Genomic DNA, 22,953 nt, shown 5'->3' with positions numbered 1-22,953 from the left:
CGCGCCACAGACTAGAAAAACTATTTTGTTTTAGAGTTTGAACTGTTTTTTCATTGCCATAATCACAGAGTGAGAGAAAAAACACTTAAATAACCTTCCTGTCTGAATACAAAGAGGCTGCACCTTATAAAATAATGATTTGAATATTGGTAGACTCTTACATGCACATTTAAGCACAACTTTCCTTCTTTATTGTCATTTCGCTCTGCTGTGGAATTAAACTTTTTTGTCCATATCCTTAAAAAATACTCTGTAAGTGATGCTGTTAGTCCTCAGAATAATAATGCTTGGCATGTTCTTAAAAGCAATTTAAACATTCTGCTTTAAAAATATTAGTTCAGTTAATATGACTCATTAGTCACACAATTTACTGACAATGTTTTTCTCTCCTCCTGTTATTTGACTTTTTAAGGATAGATAGCACTAAGCTTAAACTTAAACTTTAAAATATGCTTGTGTTTGACAAAGAAAAAGGCACACAACATTTTTTTTTAACCTGTGAGTTCTCTTGAATCCTTTCCCTCAAAATTCCAAAGAACTGATAAAATAGGACAGGTAGATGAGAAGAGAGAAAACATGCCCAAGCAATCACTTTTACAGACAGAATTTGTAATTTTCACTACTAGATTATTTTCTGGTTGTCATAGGACTTTACTGTTCATGTTTATACCACAGGATTTTGGAGGCTTTAACAAGTGTTAAAGAAAGGTACTATTAACTCTTTTTTATAGATGATTGAAAGATAACAAAAAAAGCTGCAAACTAACAATTTCAAAAATACCTTGCAGTTGAGGGTACAAAACGTTTTGGGTACTTAACCTAACCCTCTTGTAGACTATCTGCCAGAAATCTTGGCACTAAAGGCGCTCAGCATATCTTGACAATTTTGCGTTGTTTCCGAAGTTGGATATTCACAACCAGAGACACCCATAATTAGAGTCTAAGCTCCTGAAGCTAACAACGTACTTTGGCAAGGACTTTACAAGAACCGCTTAATGTTACCCCTTCAGGAGCTCCTAGCAAATGAGGATTTCTTTTCAACCAGATTAATTTTCAGCATATGATTAAGCCTGTCCATGTTAGGCAGTTTAAAATAAGAGTGGGTTTAACTGTGTTTGTTGAACTGGTGCCTATTTAGGCACCAATTTTATTTACCTCCAAATCATGTGACTATTGATACAGTATTTCAATATATGTATCTAATGGGAAATATATATATATCGATATATATATATATATAGACTATATAACTATACAGCTATTAGTATATATGTATGTTTGCGTGTGTGTGTGTGTGTGTGCGTACTGAATATCATTTTTGGTCTCTATTTTCAATTACCTTCCGTTCAGCACTGCTAGAGTAAATCTTGATTAAAGCTGAAGCCAGCAATGGATAATCCTATACTAATGGATTTCTAATCCAGAAAAGTGACAGTAGCACTTGACAAAATTTCTACCCTGAGCCATTCTTTAAAACAGCAACCAACACTCAGCTGGGAAGATAAGGCAATATAAAACTTGGAGGAGAAAGAAAAGATCTCAGGAGTTCAAGAAAACTTGCATGATTTTAAGTCTAAGTAATTGACATTTTCCCAGTATTCATTTTACATCTAGCACAAAATTTACATCTAACATTGACATCTCACATTTACAAATGAAGATGGTTTCTTATCAATTCTCTGTTCACTCAGCATTTTTTTAATTGCATTCATCTGCCTGATCCTGTTCTCAACATAATTCATTCCAAAGTCACCATTAAATCCAGCACACTGAGAGTCATATCTTACAGTCCCTTCATTTAAGCAGAAGTGTAACAGTATCAACATAGACATGTTAAGCATTCTGTGAAGAGCCTGGGCAGTTTTCCTGGTATTTTGGTCACCCACCCCTTCAAGGATTTTTTGCCATTCATTCTAAATATCTCTATGAATTATGCAGACTGAACTATCCTGATGATACTCTTCAGGGACAGAGTAAAAATTTAGCAAAGAACTGTTGTGCCTAAGTTTGACAAGTGCAGTTGCTATGTATTTTGAATTAGGAGAACAGATTGAACAGATTTCTGTTCACTAGGTGTATATACAGCTGGTAAACTTATCATTTTCAGCCCCAAACTAGTCTTCTTTTAAATGATGGTCAACTTACTGTTGTCATGAGAACAGTAACATAACAGAAACCCCCCGGCAGCCACAGCTGCTAACTGCAGCCACCCTGCCTTTGTTCTCAGCCTTGTTCTGCTTCCTACTGATCTCCCAGCACTGACAATGTGGTGGGTTGCTGGAATGGGTATAAGGGAAGATGATCTTCCTCCCCTCTCCTCTCACCTCCTCTCTTCTCCAACTGACTCACATACTGAGCGTATGCACTGGAGAAGAGAAAGGGGCAAGCGCAGCCAGGTTAGATGGGAAAAGAGCATTTCCATTATCACAAGTAAAATGACGTAAAAGAAAAGAGAGACCCTTGGGGGAGGAGTGATATGGACATGATATGCCCTGCCTCTATGGCACATGATGTCCACCTGCATCCTGAGCACCCAATCCAGAGCTCTGTTCAACTCAGCACTACCTTGAACTTCAGGGTGAAATCACCTTGGAAAAGGTTCCTGCCCTGTAAACGAGATCAGAAAAACAGCAAAGGGCAGAGAAACAGCACTCCTGGCACAGCCACATCCACCAAAACCCCTATAGCTCCTCCTGTCTTCACCTCTCAACTGTCACTCTTGCTTCTTCACAGAATCTCCCTGCCAGTAACTTTTCTCACTGAAAGCAACAGGGCAAAGTCATTAATTCTGGCCTTCATCCCTGCAACAGCAAAATTAAATTTTGCCCACTCTTTTGGGAAATTTTGAAGCATCTCTGTCTGAAACAAGCCACATAGCAATCACATATCTATATTTCTTTCCAACTTGCAGGATCATGGACTTTAATTTTAGCTGCTATTTGCTAAATTTTTTGAGCAACTATTACATTAACCCGGGAAAAAAAAACCCTTCTGTGAGCCTGTTTTTCATTCTGTCATTCTTTCAAATGTACTGCCACATCCACAACAATTTATCTATGAAACCACCTTAGAAAGGTTAAAACAATAAACTTTCTATATTTCTAGTGAGTGCTGTCTTGCCTTTTGCTGCTGACCAAGAGATATCCTGTCAGGGAAGTAGCTAACTACTGTGTCCTTGGAAAATGTTTACAAAGGGACATTTGGGATGATGTTATCTACATCCTGTTTAAGTAGCTGTTTTGATCCTTTAAAGCAGATGGTGAACCAAAAAGAAGCATTCTTAGTAGCACTGTTACGCTTTTTGTTTCTGTATCTTGGGTCTCAACCTCTCTGGACAGTAGTTCTTTCAAGGGCACCAGATCTTTTTCACCTTATCTTTCCATTTTTATACACATGCATTTTAAGAAAGAAGGTATTGCAGCAGGGTTGGGTTTTGGCAGGGGGAGAGAGGAAGGGAAGGAGATTCATTTTTTGTGCACTTCTCATCAAAATCACTTGGTAAATTGCATCCACGTATAAGCATCCTGATGACCTGAATCAAAACAGTAGATATGTTGTCAATTCTGAAATACCAAAAGGAAGGAAAAATATTTTGCTGTGGGCTACTGTAGGGGACTAGGAGTTACGATGACGCAGCTCTTGACTCATTTACAATAAATACTTTTTATCTTCCCCCCATGTTAGAATGAAACGTACTTTTGGTTTCACTGATACAGAATACAGATTTCAATTAGCAATATCATTACCTTTCATTGTATATTGCAATGTCATAATAAAATACCTCAAAGACAGCCCCACTGTGTGCTACTTCTGAAACAGCTGGACCTTAAAGCATGGTAGGCAAGTCTTCTTTCTAGGTAGATTATCAACGCTTAGTGTATTTTGGCATTCTCCTAAACAGGAAAACATCAAAATCTTTAATCAGTAGAAAGGCCACAGTATTACTTGTAGGGCTGTGCCTCAAAGCCATACAACTCAGAGTATGCTTCTACTCAGAAGAATGAGTACCAGCTAGTGGCGTTTTCTAACATACCAGACTCACTCTTTTTGTATATTACTTTTATATGTTTCTCAAGATAAATGTTTATTGCTCTTCTTACTGGAACAATTAGTTTTAGACCATTGTTATTTAAATTCTTCCAGATGAAAAAACAAAATCTAGCAACTTCAATCTTTTAGCTAAGGATTGAATAGCCAAGAGTGCAAGGCTGTTGTCCATCAGAAGTTTGCATGAAACTTATCTGTACAAAAAACTAATAATAAACCTAGGCACAGTTATTCAAAATGAATTTTAGACCCCTTGATGACTTCTAACTCCTTTTGAGAGTACAGGGTGAAAATAGAAGAGTAAGAAATTATGAATTATGAACTACCTAAATTTTCCTGCACATATCCAATTTTTCTTCATGTAAGGTTTGTCTGGACAGGAAAAAAAGAGGAGGGAAATTTGGTCATTTTGAGGGGATTTGTCTCTGCTCGGAATCCCAGTCAGGGCACTGCAGACTCAGGAGCCTTGAAAAATACAGTGGGATGCACATGAGCTCCTATGCACTCAGATACTGGTGTTGCAGCACATCCTGAGTACAGTATTCACTGGTGCATGAGATACACTGATACCTATCATGATGCACTGATGCATATGTCCATGTATCTTTGTCAAATTTCCTGGACTAAATGTGGAACCTCTAAGCTAGGTTGCAAAGTCATGCACTCAAAATGTATAGCGTGCATCACTGGACTATATGAGTATTTTCACAAGCACAAATACATTTATTTTCAGAGTATTCCTAAGTAATTATCACCAACACAGCTATGAGTCAATAAAAGACTTTATCACGACCTTTGTGAAGTACAATGAGATTGTTTTTCCCATTTCAAATGGGGAACAGAGGTACAAAGGAAATGTCATAGAAGTTACGGTGTTCAAGATGAGACAACTTGGACTCTTCTCCAAAAAACTAATTAGCATTATCCAGTGCTTTACATGGTCAAAATATATGCCTTTAATTTGCAATGGTGAATACTCAGATTTCCGCAATTCAGATAAAAGAATGCACAGTCAGCATCCAAAATCTGAGGAATACAATCAATGAATAGATATGTAGAAAGCTCTTATCAGCATCATGACTTCAAAGGTAAGAGACTCTAGGGCAGCCCCTCGAAGTTTCACAAGCAGTTTTTAATTGTCTTAGTCATCAGATCACTCTTCTACAATTGCCTTTCCTTAGTCATTATGTGCCATCTGACTTCTGTAACCAAAGCAGTCCAAAACAAAAATTTCCACCAGTATGCCTCCTTATTTGCCCCTACTATACATCCACACTATAATCTAAATGAAGCAGAGGTACTATAAAAAATCTTGTTAAAGGCAGTGTTGCCATCCATACAATGAGACAAACGAATCTCCTAATTTTCAATCACACAATTTAGCAATCTTAATATTCTTCCAGTGGCATCCATACATATAACGTCTTATTGGTAACACTGTCGTAACCGCCATGGTTTAAAGACATAGGCAAGACAAGAGCTATGGGTAAGGATAATGTCTTTTATTAGACCAACCAGTACAACACGAAAAGGTAGACAGATTTACGGATGCTGATACTTCTCAACTTTCAACACTATTTCCCACAATATTCTTGTATTCAATTTGGGATATTAGGGTCTGGATGAGTGGACAACTAGATGGGTAAAAAGCTGTTTGAGTGGTTGGACTCAGAAGGTAGTGGTTGTACTCTACCTGGAGGCTGGTAATGAGTATCACAGGCGTCTATCCTGGGACTCCTCCTGTTTAACATCTTTATCAACAATCTTGAGGAGATGACAGGGTGCACTCTTGTCAAGTGTTCGGGTGGTATCAAATTGGGAGGACAGGTCAATACACTTGAGGGCAAGGCTGCCATCCAAAGAGACCTCAGCAGGCTGGAGGAATGGGCTGAAAGGAAATTTATGGAATTCAACAAGGACAACTTCCTGCACTGGTGAAGGAAGAATGCCCCACAAAGACTGGCTGCGGAGTAGCTCTGCTGAAAAGGACCTGGGGCTCCTGGCAGGCAGCAAGCTGCACAAAATCCAGCAGTGTGCCTGGCAGAAGAGAAGACCAGCAGCATCCGGGGCAGTATTCAGAGCAGCACAGCCAGTACACTGAGCAAAGTGATTATCCCCTTGTACTTAGCACTCTTTAGACTGAATCTAGATGCTGCATCCAGTTCTGGGTTCCTCAGCACAAGAAGACAATGAAAAATTGCAGCAAGCTCAGCATAGGGCCACTAAGATTGTTGGGAGTTGAAGCACTTGTGGGGAGGGGCTCAGGGAACTGGGCTTGTTCTTCTTGGAGAAGAGACAGCTTCAGGGGGATGTGATAGCCAACTGCTAACACTTCTGTGAAGATTACTGAGAAGGAGAAGCCAGCAGTGCATGGTAGGAGTATAAGAAAAAACAGACATAAACTGACACAAGAAGAGACGTGACTGAATTTAAGGAAAAAGAATTTTTACCATGAAAGCAGTCAAGCATTGGAACAGGTTCTCCACATTTTTCATGGAGAGCCCCTGTCTTCCATTGTGCTTAAGGTATACAGATAAAGGAAAATCAGATGTATTTGATTTGTCTTCTAGCTTCAATTCTAAAAGCAATGATTATCCATATATTTTCAAGGTGTCCCAAGACACCTGGACAGTCAATTCATTTATGTTGACTTTGTATGAATAAAGTCCTCAACATACTGAAGGTACTGAAGTTAGCAGATGTTGAGAGCACAGCTTTTCTCTCTACTATCAGTCATATATCACTTATTCTCTGCTGGTGAGGGGTTTAAAATGCTCCTTCTAAACTGCTCCATCCAAGGCTAAAAATGGAATCTAAGCAAAGCAGAAACTCCTGCCACCTTTCAGCTGGAAGCATGGTATCTATCCATCCATCCTTTAGCTGCAGATGTTTTAGCTGTATTCTTTTGAAGTTATAAGCAAAGCATAGCATTTCTTTCATATTAGGTTCTCAGCAGAGATACAAGTAATTATTCCAGCCTTAATTATTTTATCCATTGGTTGGACTTATTAATTGGTTTTCAGTGACAAGAGTCCTGCATGTTTCTTGCACATCTGTGGCTCACAGCAAAGCTAGGGTGGGCTCAGGGCTTACTGATGGACTTTGAAAGGTTTAACAGAAGCAGCCTATGCAGAAGAAATGTCAATATAGAGATAGACTATATAGACAGATCTGTTAGAGGCATAATTACTAACTTTGTAAGACATGTTGCATATAACTTGCAGAAAGATAGGGTCCTTAAAGAAAAGGGGGCAGTGGCTACTAAGTGCTCTCAATTCCTCGTTTTTTTGCAGAAGCTGCTACCTCACAGGTACCCTACTGACATCCCAAAGCACTCAAACAAAAGGAGTTCAGTTATCTTCAACCTGACTTAAAGGCCAAGGAAATTCAAAAAAGAAATCCCATTCCTCTAATTTGCTATCCACTCCCTGAATCCTCCAGTTTCACACTTTCAGATCTCATTCTGCAATCATGAGGATGAGTTTTACTGCCTTCCCCTTATAAATGAAAGCTGTAGTTGTCCAAAAGTCACTCTAGAACGTGCATCATCAAAAGAACTACTACTTCACCTTTGACACTACTATCCTGATACTTATGATAAAGTCACAAAAACTAACACTGCTGTACATCACATTGCTTTGGAGATGGGAATATTCCATTCCTGGGCACTTTGTTGTATATCAGGAGAATTACCTTGGTCTAATAACCTCACCAGGATTATCTGTCCAAAACCTTCACTAACACTACACATATTTTCTAAAAATAGAAATTTCTGATGAATTAGTGAAGGCAACCAAAGCCTAGATCATCTTGATCAAAAGTTATGACCCAGGCTTGGAACAACACACTAGAAATACTCTACTAGCTGTAACAGAAATCAACACTCAAGACAGGAAAAGCTCTTCTAACAGCTACAAACTTTCATCATAACAAGGAAGTACATTCCAATGATGATGATACATTAAACAGAGCTGCTATTCCCAGCAGCCACTCATACAAGATAGCCACACTTTTGGTTTATCACAACTCAGATGAAAGAGTTTTTTCATGTGCAATTGCCAAAAGACCTTAACTGAAGAGAACTTGTTAAACCCAGCTATTTTGACTATAACCTAGTTTGCCTAACATATATTGATCCAACAGTGATTCTTCATAGCTTCCACATGATGTCTTCTTTTTTCCCAATATGCTAGCTATCTTGTTTTCTCCCTTCCAGGAATTGCTTCCTACACTAGATGTCTGGCTTGTCTTTCAAATGTTCTTTACTGACCCTGCCACCCAGCGTATACTCTGTCAATGCCAAGGAACCTTCTCATTCATGAATCCACAAGGACATCCAAGAGCTTTCATAGTGAGGCTGTCATTTCACAATGGCTTTAAATAGATCAAAGTGAAAACTATTGGCAAAATGTGTGGTCATGCTCTTTTGTTTGGTTGTGGCAACACTTGAGTTAATAGGAGTGGTTGGTGAAATGAATGAAAGAACTGATATGGTGTGGTTGAAAATGTATTGTTTTTAGTTGGTTTGTTTTTTAAACCTGGATTAATTCTCATATGCAACTGACTGCATGGCTGTATAAGCTCTACTAGTCAGCCCACTGCAAAGAGTAGGAATGTGAAGCCAGGAAAGAGAGCAGGGCATTATAAATCAGCTTAATGTAGATATAAAAGAACAGCTTAAGAAAATTATTATTATTCCACTTCAAGGCCAAGCTAGGTTTTGTGGACTCCCACTACCATGGAGGAAGAAAGGCACATCTTGGAGTATAATAGAACTTCAAAGGTCCGGGTTGCTCTGAGGCAGCAAGCCAGGTCCATTCAGTCAGTTCTGACAGTAAATCCAATTTGTGACTTTCTATTGCTGTGAGATTTTCCAGGGGTCTTAGCACAACAGCATAAAAATGTCTCATCTGTCATGTCTCACAGGGGCAACATGGCCCATCCCAGGCACCATCTTCCTAATCACTCCGTCAGTGTGGCTACTTTGGATCGTTAAGTTATATTTTGAAGTAGTCATCTACTGGTAGAAGCAGCATCTTGCTCTTCCACAGAGCAAATCTCTGATGCAATGAGCATGTAATCTCCCATCATCTGGGGACAGAAAACATGTGTGAATCTACTTTACAGTAGGGACCATTTCATCTGAAGAATTTACATTCAGGAATCAGTATGTCAGAGTGAGGTCTGGACATATAAAACACAACTGTATTTTTGTAAGAGAGATTATGTGTTGTAAGATTTGCATATAGACTAACTTTTGACCACAAAGCTAGAGAGCATTCTTTCTGTCAAACTCATTTGTGCATGTGTGTGTGCGCATGTGTGTGTGCATGTGCATGCTTATGAACTTCTCAAGGAAAAGGTAGTTAAAGAAAAAGCAAACATAGATGGAAGGTACTTGTTTGAATTAGACAACCATATTGGCTTAACAACATAATTTCTGCAGAAAATATCACAGATCACATGAGCCATGGCCTTGGATTTGTATCAATGTGCTTGTGCTTCATAAATCACAGTGACCTTCAAGCTCTATACTTGAATGAGTTCAATACTGACTCAGTAGAATGGTCACCTAATGAATCACTAATGTGATTTTCAGATGTACGTAGGGTTCTCTTCTTTTACCTGGAGGTCTTCTGCAAAGCAAAAGTCAGGTTTGCATAGCTCACTCTCCTCAACCAAGCTTCACCTTCATCTTGGCAGCTTGGGAGTTGGGTGATGGGGAGGGTACCGAACCCATGTTCCCAGCTTCCCAGGTAAGTATTCTAACCTTACACATAACCCCATACACACGTTATAGGTGAAGAGCATTATCACCATCCCTTCTTTTTACAGGAAAGTGTCCACGACCATGTTTTGTGAGGGACTGAGCCTGTCACTCCCTCATAATCTGAGATTCCATACTCGGTGGGGCCCTGCAGCAGAGATGCAGGTCTCTTTTGCCAACTTTCTGACTTCCAGCCCAGGGTGGCCTGCAGCTTGACACTACATTGCTCAGAATGGGGCAGTTAATAAGTAGAAATGCAACTGCTTAGGGAATAGTAAGATTAAACTGGATGCAGTGTAAGGCAGCAGCTAAGCATGAAGGTTTTAAAATAAAAATGTTCAATGTAGGTATCTCGATAGCATTTATACATTGATTTCTAAGTACTTATGTTACCGAGAGAACTGAGATGCAGGGAGGACAGTACGTTCCTGATGAAGCAGCAGTGGAATTGAACAACCAGGGCACCTTCTTCAAAATCAAGATCTCTCTTCTACTTTTGATGAATATTATCTTGGGCTGATACGGAAAGGAGGTGGCCTCATCCCTCTGCGCGCCCGTCGCCTTTCTTCACCGCTCCGGCAGTCTGAACAAGGCGGAGGTAGCCCGCACCGCCGCGCGCCACCGCCTCCCACCGCAACCCGCGGCAGGTGGCGGCGCAGGAAGGTGGACCCGGCGGGCGGGCGGCACCCCCGCACCCCGCCGGCCGTTGGCGAGCCAGCCAATCAGCACGTGCGCGGCCCCGCCCACCCCACCCGCCGCACGTGCTGTCGGGGGGAGGGGGCGCGCAGCGGCAGGGTGTCGTTGTGCCCGAGGGAGCAGCTCTGTTTTCTGAAGCGCCTTGAGTTTTGCCGAAGCGCAGCGCTGCGCTTGCCCCTCTGACACAGCTCCCCCAGGTGCCACGGAAGCGGCTCTCTTCGGCCAACTCGGCGGGGGGGAACGGGGGACGACCCGGGGCCGGGGCAGGCCCGCCGCCGGCCCTGCTGTGGAGGGGTGGTGTGAGACACGCGTGAGCCCTGTTGGCCGGCAAGGCCGGCGGGGGGCTTTACCCAGAAAGGAGGGGGCTGTGCTGCAGGGCCGGGGTTGTGCCGTGGAAAATGCTGCGGCTGTTTTAGACCCAGGCATTGTGAGCAAGAGGCCGTGGTTCAGTACCTGGTAAATCCGGTGGCTTCAGAGAAGAGCAGCCCAGTAGCTCAGTACTTCCTTCTGCTGATAAGATCTTCGCCTTCGCTCGTCACGGGTGGCTGCTGCCTCCGGCGCTGCCGCTGCCCCGCTTGAATTGGTTGCAGGCTCCTCTTGACGAGAGCGGAGGAGCGGCGCGGCGGCAGCAGGCGATGCGCGGTGCCGCCGTGCTCCCCCAGACCTCCTGCGCCCCATGTAGTCCCGCTCCCGGCAGAGCCAGGCAGGCGGCGGAGCCGAGGCCGGCGCCGACATGGGAACCTTAGGGAAAAGGAAGGAAAACGAGTGAGTTCGCTGCTGCCGTTTTGCTCTCCCCGTCGCGCCTCCCGCGCGGTTAGGCGGCGGGGTGCCCGGGCAGCCCCGGCGGTCGGCGGAGGCTGCGGCCGCCGACCGCTGCCGCGGCTGGGAGCGCGGGGTGCCCGGGGCGATGCGCTGCCCCGGAGCGGGGCTGGCGGGCGGCAGTCCCAGGCGGTTGGGGCTCCGCTGGAGCCGGCCGGTTTCCTCGCAGGTGGGAAAGAGTGAGAAAGTGGGGGTGGAGGAGGAGGAGGAGGAGGATTTCGCCCCTTTCAGCGCAAGTTTGTGCCGAGCAGGCGTCGGGGTTAGTCCGTACGGGCCGAGAAGAGCCTCAAGTTACGCTCAAAGCGTGAAGGGGGGGGGGGGGGGGGGGGGGAGGTGAGGGAGGCGGCTCGGGCCCTGCCGGGCGGCCGCCGGGGCTCCGGTTACCTGCGGCGTCCGGCCGGCACCGCCGGCGGTTGGACGGGAGGCGGCCGGGCTGGGCAGCCGGGCTGCCCTGGGGGCAGCTCCGCAGCCGGCGGGCATCGCTATGTGCTTTCTTCCCTGCCCCAGATACCGTGTAGTGGAAATCCAGGGCGCTCCCCTTGCCCCCCCCCCCCGCACTTTTTTTTTAAAATATGTATGTATATGTATACTTTCTCACATTTTTTTCTCTTTCGTGCAAATGGTTCTGCTATAATGAATGACTACTTCCTAATGTATCGCTGGTTGAGTTTTCCCCGTACAGTGTTGCTAAGTCCTCCACAGTGATACTGTAAGCTTTTTTTTTGGGGGGGGTGAACAGTTTTATTTTTGTACACTGTTCAGTGCTGACTCTGTTGTTGCCAAGACCTAAAATAGCTTCTGTAACTCTTGCTCTACCCCTGTTGCATTGCTAGGATCCTGTGCCCTGCACTGAAGAGGCTTGGGAGTAAAGTTGAGAGAGGTGTTTAAGCTTATGAAATGAGAACTCTGAAAGCTCATTAGGCCCTTCTTGTCTGAGAACAGGAAGTCAATTCACAAAGCTAAGAGGGAAACAGAGAGAAAGGGAAGAGAAAATTCTTTCAATAGCCGTTGTCAAATTACTGCAGAGGAGATGAGGAGTGGTCAGTACCTCTGCAGAATCAGGCCTGTGTTTTCCTGGCTTTGAAATTCTAGAGACCTGGGGACAGTGTGGGTTGTAAGTGACATCATGGCTTTCACAACATTGAAATGAAATAGAAATTTAAGACAAGGCTTGAAATTCACTGAGATGTGGTAGGGTCCAGTCTGTCTTCATTAGGCATACATATTTCCAGCTTCCTCCAGAAATGCCCATGCTGGGACATCTGTGTCTTTACCTTCTCTATCTGTAATATGCAGTTACACACTGGATGAATTTCTAAGCACTTTCTTCCCAGGGCTGTTATTAACAAAGTCTTGTATACTATTCTGTCAAAGAAAAGCTGTATGAGGGTCTGTATATCTGCACCTGAAATGTCTAAACAAAAGTAGTTCCCTTAGGAATTTATAAGAAATGGTATTAAAGGAGCTTTATACTTTACCTTCATGTAAATTTCCATTCCCAACAACTTCAGCTACCTCTGATTTCAGCTTATCCCCTAATCTTTTATTTTTTTTCCTTAAATATCTCCTTTTAAAGATGCTGGAGTAACTTGTTTAGGGAGATCATGGAGTGTAAATTGTCCCTGGAATAGACCCCAGTTTTACTGAAAGATTGTTTTCTTGTGTGAAGTATGTGATTATACTCTCAAGTAAGATTTTGAAGTGGTTCTTGTTATGTGCAGGTGAAAATGCTTCAGCACTCTTCATACTCTATGACGCTGTATATACTTATAATTTTATATAGTATGGCTATTATATATGCAGTAACAGAATGTTATCTGTAAATATAAACACTCTTGGCATCTAAGATTTTTATAATATAAGCAAAATACAAGCCTAAAACTAGATGCTTGCTTTGTTTTGGTCTCTTAAAAGTGTAAAGCTTTATTGTTAAAGGTGTTAATTCAGTCATGTATGTGCTCCTAAAGTAACTTAGTAGGAAATGATAGCATACGATATAGAATGGATACAAATTCACCTACTGTTTCTGTTTTCTGTTTTTACTGTAAAATACTCCACTGTAAAGTTGCACTGATATTTTGAGTGCTCACTTTCATTTGGAAAATTACTGTTAATAAAGCTAGCCTGTCTTTTCCCAATCGTGTAACACTTGATTATAGTTACACATTTCTTTTTTCTTTACTTTGGCGTGGGCACAGAAATGTGTGGTGTTAGATTATTTCCTACATATACAGTTTGAGAGGTTTCCAATACTTGTGCTGAAATCTTAATGTAAACATGACTCCCAAGCAAAGAAACGAGTTCTGGTAATATGACAGGTCATTCAAAGAGCTCTGTAGCTAACTGTGTTTTACAAGCTACCTTTAGTAGGAAAAATATCATTTACTGAGCAATCTCTTTTTTGCACTTATTAAGTGGGAGGGTTACATCTTTCACCAACCTAGCTCTGGGGAGCTAATTGCCTTTTAAATTTCTCCTCCCTTCCCATGCAGTGAAAATTTGCCACTTGCTTTTCTTGTACTTACTTCACTACTGTGCTTTCTTTTTAGGCAACCTGCCCAAGGATGCAGCACTGCCCCTGAAGCAGTGCTTGAACTGAAGCAAATCAGTCACTGTCCCAGCCTTTCAAATCTTGCCCAGGTCACGATGGTGCCGCTAGGGCACCTAGCCAAAGGGGCCACTTTGGAAGATCTTCTTGAGACCTGCATTCAGTCTTTTGGTGAGTGTCTGGAAGTTTTTAGAATGATATTGTATGCGTATAATTCTGTCCTGGCTACATTTATGTTACTTACTAGTGAAACAGGCTTAACTGAGGAATATGTATGTTGTAGGTGACAGTGCATATTTTATGGAGATGTGGATATGTTTATATATGTAATATATGCTAAGAGTTTAGAGCAGTTACTCTCTTTTTTTGAGAGTAAAACATAACTCAATCATCTCTATTTCAGCTGGGTTTTTCGTTGTTACGTTAAGTAACAAATTGGCAAACTTTAACAAGTAGTCATTGTATTTTCCATTTTGTAGTAATATTCTCAGATCATTTGTGTTAACAATGTTTGTTATACATTTCAAAATGAGAAAGCTATTTTCAAGATAGGTGAAATAACATTGGTTTGCTTCTTGTTTTATCAGTACAGATTTAAAATTGCCTCGCTGCTAAAGAGAGAATCCAAATAAAATTCACAACTGTGTATTTTTTTGAGCTTACCAGTTATTCATCTTCTACCAGAATTTCAATATATTGACAAGTGTGATTGTTGCCTGAACCCTATATTCGTGGTCTCTTTTTTTTCAATGATATTTTCATTAGTAAGCTTTTTTTTTTCCTTTATGTTGTTAAAATATAGTAGTACTGAAGGGCTTTAAGAAAGGAATAAAGGCTAGAGTATTGAAAAAGGGTTCTGAACTCATTGCTTGTCAGTAATGCATCTGTTACGGCAGTGTACTTGAATGCTATGAACTGGTTAATCCCCAGGGCATAGTTTGTAATGTCGTACTTGCAGAGTTGTCCTTAGGCAATAATTGTACTTGAACTCCAGCTCACCCTTAAAATAATTAATCCGTTGAGTTAAATAGTAATGCATAGTGCTGATCTCGTGCTAGTAGCACTTAAATGCTGTGTAAACAATGACTAATCTTTGATACCCATTGAAAGCATTTTTGTTTTTTACTTTTAAACCTCATAGAATGTACAGAGAAATGTATGTCTGAGAAGAGATGATAAAAGGTGCAATTTTCAGTAACGTTTTGATTCTTTTCAGCTTTTCTCCCCCATTTAATTATTACAAAGGAAATATCCACTGAATTATTATAAAACCCTGATTCTTAAACAAAGTTTGCTTAATATTCTTATAAGTTTTGGCTCGCTGTGTATGAGACGAGATCTAAAGTACATGTAAGACCTTCATATATGGTTTTAGTATTGTGACTACCTGACCAATGTTAATTTGCATCCATATTATTATGTAAAGAAAGGGTTATAAATGTAACATTATGAAAACCTAGTAAATGATTGTGGTGATTGTCTTCAAATACTTCCTGAATGGGAGTTTTATTGGCTTAATTTTATTCTTAAAATTTTTTTTAATACTTAAACTATATGTATCTGGCTGTGTTCTCAGATTCCTGGGAACTCATGGGTTATGAGGACTAAGGTGACAAAGAAAAGCAACTGCACACGTCCAGTTCAGTTGTGTATGCATGTGAATCTTTCTGATGAGGTTCATACTTAAATTAGAAAATTTACCATAATCCAGTGCTGTTAAGTGGTACTTAAGTCTGGCAAAGTGAGTTGCAATGCATCTGCACCATGATCTTAAGGTTATTGATGTTTGCTAGAATTATGATTTATACTGTAGAAACTTTGACTATTTCACCGGGCAATTCATGGTATTGCCTGTATGTGTACATCTTCTATGACGTTATGTAGATTCTTAAAATATGCTGGAATTTCCCAGTAGAGTATTTAAATGAATTGTAATTTACAACTGGTACAACCACATAACCTACTTAAAAAAGTTGCTTAAAGAAGGTTTTAGCTACCAGCTAAAGCATTTTGCAAAATATATTCATTTTATTGTGCAAATAAAGGAAGAGGTGGAAAAACTTTAATCTGGCAGTTCTCGGGATGGGGGGGAACCCCAAAATTGCTGAATGATTACAGGTAAACTGAATGATTAAGCAAGTCTTTTTTTTTTTTCTTTGCGTAGCACTGAAGTGGAACTGTTACCCTGTACTCTAATAGTTCTGTTCAGATTGAGATTGTGTCTCTTCAGACTGTCAAACATATTGACATGTATTCTTTTGTATATTATTCTAGAAATCCATTTAGTGATCAAGTTTTATTTCCGTATTAAAAATGTGGAAAACCCACCTTCCCCCCCCCCCCCAAAAGTGAAGTGCTGCTTCTTATATTTTTAGTTTACTTACTGAAAAAAGCCCTTGATTTATTTGCTGTCTAGGGTTAAGTAAAACAATGTGTGGTAGATACAGACTGATGATGCATCACATTTCAGAATGTATACTTTATAGTGCATCATGTTAATGCTGTACTGCACTTGCTAATGTTATTTGTACAGTTATGAATATGTATATTTATTGGTATATAAAGAACACAGCTGAATTTATTTTTTAGAAGTTGATTACACAAGTTTGGAAAAAACAAATAATGTGCAAGAAAGGCTGCCCTTAACAACAGTGCGGATGGGTAAGCTGGCAGCATCCTGCCATATATGAAGAGATTATCACAAGAGGGCCTAACGAGGAAGGTCTTAGAATCAACACAAATTTACAAATGTGAAGAACACAAGTGCAAATTATTTATCTTACAGTACGGATAAGGGGAGGAAAAAAAGGAGAAAGGGGGTCATGTTAAGCTGAAGCAATGAATGAGAAGGCTAAGCTTTACCACAATGTTGTGAGTGGATTCCAGGATGTGTAGAAAGACAATGTCTGTTCAGGTTGCCGAGGTAATCTAAAACCTGGAATAAGAAGGTGGAGAGGAAAGACTGTCTGTGTGAATGTCTGTGGGTCTGCAACAGTGCTGGGCAGGAGATGATGCTAGAATGTGGACAGAATAGCTTGAATTACAGTGGTGCTGTTGTACCCGCTGATTACAGGTAGCTACAGGACGCTGCTACTGCTGTGGTCTGGATTGACAAGGAGAGCTGCAGAGAGCAAATATAGACGTCACATTTGATTGCCTTAGAAAAGAGAGACAAGTCTGACATATAAGTGGAGTAGACAATGACTTTTTAAAGATGAAAAAGTGATTATATGGAAAGAAGGAGGAGTCATAATAGGGCAGTGGAGAAAAAGAGAAATCAAAGAGGGGAGGAGAGTGCACGGGGAGGAAGAGCATGGGGTAGGGTCCTGAGATGATTGGAAAGATTAGAGAGTGCAAAGAGTGCAGAAGGGTTAGATTCAGTGGAACCTCTCCACCAGAGAGATTAAATTCTGAACAGAGAAGTCATAAAGAATTCAAGGTAGATGTTCAGTCTGCAACAGTGTGGCTGAAGCTGTGAGTTCAAGGAAGCGAAGAAATAATTAATAGAACTTGGCTTGAAATACATCATCTTCAGAAGGGAGAGAATGTGTTCTGAGGGAAATCTTGGAAATCTTGAAATTGTCATCTGCACTGAGTAGTGCAAGCATGTTTACTGTAGCACATAGAAGGACTGTTCTTATCCTACAATTCAGGCACTTCATTTATTACTAGACCAGACAAATAACATGGTGAGGCAGATGGTTAAGAGTTGTAATATGCTCAAATGAAAAAGGAATTCATGAAACATCTTCAAATGCAGAGTCACTGTGCCATGCCCCTGTGTCTGGTTTCTTAACACACCTTTTAAATGAAAGGCTTTAGAAAAACAGCTGTACTATTTCCCACAGTACATGCATGTTAATACATGTTATATGCAGTACAGTTCTATGTGGAAGGCCAACTGCAATAAACTTCAGTGGAGTCAATTGTTCATACTGCAGTGTCACTCTTCACTAGAAAACAATGCATCTTTCAAACAAGATTTAAACCTATGACTACTATTTTTCAAAGAATTTAAAAGCAATAATCTCATGGATTAGCAATACTCTTAATAGATTTATGTGAACGTAATGCAATTTGCAGTTTCTAATGGTCATAATAGCCTTAGCTTATGATGTAAATTGTTCTGCAATGTGTGGTCAGTGTGAAACCAGCTTGTTGCCTCAGTGTTGGACAAAGTGAGATGTTTCTAAACAAGCCTTAGAAATTCTGGAAACTGCTTTAGGATTGATCTGGATGAAAGATTCCACATAATTGTTGTGACAGAGATGAGAAACCTGGCAAAGGTGAAGTTGCCTTTGTAGGTGTATGCTGCCTAAAATTGTGCCAGTTAATCGTAGTTAACGTTTTCCAGAGCAAGCAAAAAAAAAAACAAAACAAAACAAAACAGCAGAGCTGTCTAGTTCTGTGAACTGGTAAAATTTCTGTAGTTTGTTTTTGCATTAATACCATGCAAAAATATATTGAATCTTAGGACTTCTTTGAAAGACAGATAAGAATTGCATCCATTTTACAATATATGAAACAGGCAAGTTAGAGTTCTCTCATTGGATCAGGAGCATTTTAATCATCTTCTCCTGTAAAACACAGAAAACTTGGAAGTTTTATCCAGTTTCTCCTCTTCAACTTACCCAGAAAAATATACACTCTTTCTAATATGTCTAGTTGAAACATACAATAAGTAGTAAAACAATCACAGTTCAAAAAACAAAGATTTTTATCCATTGTTAAAAACAATGATAATTTTTTTTGTCTTCCAATGACACTGGGAAGAGATGATCTCTGGTTAATTTGGTCTGCTTGGGCCATTCAGTATCCTCTGGAATACCACATTTTGCATAGTAGTAGAGGTCGTGGTTGATACTTCTGATATTTTTAATGTAGAGTCAAAAATAGGCTCATTAGGCTTTCTTTATGTATCAGAGGTATGAAAACCAAACCTCAACATAGATTTATATCTAATAATGCTAAGATAGAAGAACTGAGGGATTTTCCTTCCATACTAAATATTGAGGAGTCTCTGCTGACCAGTCATTTGTCCATGAAGAAGAACATCAGTCTCCAGTGCAAATACTTTATTCGGATAAAATTTATGTTAAGCCTGAAAAATTTTAGGAGTTGCTACAGGTTTCAGTTTTGCAAAAGAAATATGTGGACTCCCAGCATGGACCTGTGTGGAACCCTCATGCCCAGGTCTCTTCATGAGGAAATGGTGATCAGTTTCTCTTCCCTACAGAACAGGAGAGTTAGATTTTGATATTAGTATCAAAATAACCTGAGGTCTGGATGGGCTTAAATGTCTTTAGGTTCCTTCCTTGGTCCCTCTACCTCCTCTACCCAAAAGATTCCTTGCTTCATCGTTAATCATTGTGAAACGTACCCCATCAATCTGATGAATTGTTTGTAAAGAAATTGCATATTGATACTAAAAATCAAAACATCCTTATAGCCTGCTATGATTGTTGATGCTGCTGTTCAAAGGAAAGCTTAGGAAAGCTTAATTCCTATAAATTATAGCACAGAATTCTGACTCAAAAGCAGTTATGTCTTTTAAAGTATATGCACACCTACCCACACAACTTTTGTCACTTATTCTTCTCTGTTGGGTTTGCCTGGATGGTCACTTGTTTTCTTTCTTCACAAGTTTGCAGAGGTTTCCCTCCTGCCTAAGAACCTAATCTGAATGTTGAGATGTCTGCCCCCGCCCAAGTAATTAAAGTTTGTTAGCAGTATTATTCTGTATTATAGTGGTGTTGATCTTTTATGTTTTAAGTAATCTGGACATGATTCTGTGAAATACAGTGCAGAAGCTCTAGTATTGCTTGGGAACAGAAATTATGTTAATGATCAAGTAATATTATTGTGGGAACAAAAGAGTAGTTACTGCTGTGTAGAGTGCTAAATGCTATTTAGCTAACTATGAAAGTTGATTGTGGTTATAGCAAAAAGGCAAAAGAGAAAACAATATAACTTTTATTCTTCAGTGCACAAAAGCTTAGATATTGATAGAAGAGCATTCAATCTCCTGCGAATGTTGCATTAATTCAATTTTTTTTCTTCTCTTCAACCTATCTATGAAGTAAAAGCAAGAAATGAGGAACTTGTTCTTTAGGCTTCCCCATGCATTTTATTTTCTATGGTATTCGGTTTAGTTTGTGTATGCTTTATTGTGAAGTCTGTCAGTATTTTGCTGTTTATTGCCAAGCATATGTTAATATTTAAAACATTCTTCCAGGGTTTTTTAAAAACTCTGAAAATGAAGGGGCTTCTCTTAAACTACTACATAGTTTAATAGATCTTTCTGTTAGGGAGGTTAGGCCGGAGGAAAAAAAGCTAACATAATTTTCTAAATGTGATACCACTTCCCCCCCCCCCCCCCCCCCCCCCCCAATTACTGAGGTCAGAACTTGAAAATGCAGCAGTTAGCAGAAGGCAAAGATATGAGAGCATCTATGAAGAGCTGCTAAGGTTACACTTGCATTGGAGATGACTTCAGGAATCCCCAAACACTGCAATTTTAAGACTCAAATGTATAAAGAACTTATACTAAGGAGAATTCAGTGCCTGGTGCCATCTATATCATGATGAAAGATCATTTAGAGATATGACACTATAATAAATCTTTATTCTGAAATATGGAACTCCTCTGGCAGAGAGCAGTAGTGTCTGAGCTTCAAGAGCTTCTTTTGTTTTTTAATTTTCAATTGTTTTCAACCTCACAAAATGATTCACCTTCAAAATACTCATTTTGTATATGGGTGGAATTCTCTTCTCCCTTCCTCCAGGAGAATTTGTCTATATTTAAAGTTGATTATTGTATAGTGTTACTCTTTTAAAAATATGCATAAAACAAAGTACTTATTTAGGTTGAATAACATACAAAATGATCAGATACCTTTATTAGTAATAGTAAGAAATGTACTGCAACCGTACCTAGGAGCCACAAGATTCTCTTGTTCTATACTGTAGTAACTGATACAATGGGCCCAGTAAACCTTACGCTTGAATACATGTGTGAAAGTTTTACTGATCAAAATTTAGCATACTGCAACTATCTTGAGCCAGCAATTGGGAAGCTTTTGTTTGTGGATGTTTGATAGTGATACACAGCAATCAGGCATGATTTGGGTTTGTAGCGAACCTGTAGAATTTTTTTGGAGGGGTAAGGGATGGGAGGAGGTGAAGGTCCATGGTGAACAAAAGATGCCCCAGTCTAATGATGGGGCAAAGGTATGATCAGAAGCTGAGCTAGAAACCAGTTTTCCACAGTCTGTGAACGCTAATTCCAGAAATTCATCCAGAAGTCAGAACAAAGGTTGGGAAACTGAGGTTTGTGAAGAATGGACAACCAAAACATATCATTCTAGAAATACTACAGCAGGAGTAGAGGTAGGAGCGTGAGAGTCAGCATTGAAAATCAAGGCCAGGAACTGGAATCTCTGTGATTTGCAACATCTTCAAATCTCTGAAAGGACACCTGGTTTGTATCTGCTAGTCAGTTATAATTTGAACCTTAAAATGGGGTTGACTTTGTTTGCCTAGGTCTGATGACTGGCTCCCCCCTGGATCAATCACACATTTAGATAGAAGCTCATTATAAAACACTGCTGTTGTGGGATGAGTTAATGCTAAGGATACAGCTGGGTTCAGTGGTGATCTAGTGATATAGGCCTCAGAAGTTTCTCATTTGTTTTATACATCAGTGCTTATGCTGGGGAAGCTGTGCTGCCAGGCATTGTGCTTGAGCTATTCAAGAGCTACCTGTAGCTCAAAATTACAAGTTGGAGCTCAAGCATCATGATTTATAGCTCTAAAAAATTACTGAATGCTCAAATTATGTTTTGTAGGCTTTCTGGAAAAGGAATATCTGGTAAAAAGCTATCTCATCTAAATTTGCTAAACTCTAAACATACTGTAGAACAATGAATATCAGTTTTGTGTTTTTTAACTTTTTGTCTTATTCTCTGTACTTAATTTGAATTTCCAAGGCTAATGGGATGCTTTCCACCCACATTGCATTTGGTTTCTTTTGAAGTACATTCTAATTTCTCAAAATCATTCCATGTCCCCTCAACAAAAGTTTTATCTTTTCATTTCAAAGAATTACCCACCCAGAGTTCTTTCTCCAAGATACAGCTTTCCAAAAATTGTTTCTGAGATAGGGTAATGCCTTTCCCTTGAGGTTTTTCTCTCCTAATGTTCTCTACTGTTAAAGAGAATAGCCTTATTACCCTTCTGGATTGCATATTAGACTCAATTGTATCTGGGCTGTATTTGCATTGTTAATGAGCACTTGGAGGAAGAGCTGTCACTTCACCTGGAACTGATATAGGGCATGGGGAGCCAGTGTAGTCATGATTCAGCATTTGGTTTTGACAGGTTGTTTCACCAAGAGAGCTGTGTGGCGTGCTGGCTTTTTTCTTTTCCATGCTGTAAGGAGTTTGAAGTGGGAAGTGTACTTGGAGAGCTGCCAAGTTGCTAGGGCTTCTTCCAGCATCTCTGTTTACTTGGCTTATTGCTTAGGGTTCTGTTAGTACAGGATTGCTCGCAAAGTAGTACGATTCTTTCCTCTCTGAAAGATACTGAATTATTCTTATTTTAATTTTGGAGTCTTTCTTAAAAAGCAATTTCTTGTGTAAATAAGTTTATGTATAGCACTCACTTAATGTTTTAAGTATGTATAGACTTTGATCTAACAGAACTCCTTGGATCATACAGAACAGTTTTACATTAATGTTGCAAGCCAATTTTAAAAAAATGCTTTAGAGCGATTCCCTAAACGTTTTTGTCTGGTCTACTAAACTTTGTAACATGATTGTCACATGAAGGGCTCACCAGCATCTCTTTTGTAATTAAAAGCAGGAGAGCTACAAGAGTCCACCATTTTTTCTGCTGTAAATAAATAAAGCAGTCATTCTTTTACCTCATTAGTGCATCATCTTTGTAAGAACATTTTAATTAAGTTGTTATGTTATTTCTGAAAGTTATTAACCATTTGAAATAGTGGTATGAAATAAAAGAGAATTCACAAAAGACAAGTGCTAAGTTCTACAGCTATGGTAACCAGTTATAAAAA

The 22,953-nt window shown here is 40.0% G+C and overlaps 1 protein-coding gene and 1 long non-coding RNA gene across 3 annotated transcripts in view; one reads left to right on the top strand and one right to left on the bottom strand.

Moving 5' to 3' along the window:
* LOC112979612 (uncharacterized) overlaps positions 1-11,096 on the bottom strand; it is a 39,624-nt gene extending 28,528 nt beyond the window's left edge. The window contains exon 1 of the long non-coding RNA XR_003258223.2: positions 10,964-11,096. This is a non-coding gene — a long non-coding RNA (uncharacterized LOC112979612). The remainder of the gene's footprint in view (positions 1-10,963) is intronic.
* Positions 10,591-22,953, top strand: part of RASGRP1 (RAS guanyl releasing protein 1) — a 46,855-nt gene continuing 34,492 nt past the window's right edge. Inside the window, exons 1-2 of one of the 2 annotated variants that reach the window (XM_064512434.1) lie at positions 10,591-10,707; positions 13,879-14,048. In XM_064512434.1, coding sequence (XP_064368504.1) covers positions 13,976-14,048 — 73 coding nt within the window. In that variant the 5' untranslated portion in view covers positions 10,591-10,707; positions 13,879-13,975. Of the gene's footprint in view, positions 10,708-11,136; positions 11,276-13,878; positions 14,049-22,953 lie in introns of those variants that run through there. The other variant, XM_026093943.2, reaches the window with a different exon arrangement.

The sequence above is a fragment of the Dromaius novaehollandiae genome, chromosome 5 (assembly GCF_036370855.1).
Source record: "Dromaius novaehollandiae isolate bDroNov1 chromosome 5, bDroNov1.hap1, whole genome shotgun sequence".
NCBI lineage: Eukaryota > Metazoa > Chordata > Aves > Casuariiformes > Dromaiidae > Dromaius > Dromaius novaehollandiae.
This window is presented reverse-complemented; position numbering and strand designations above follow the sequence as displayed.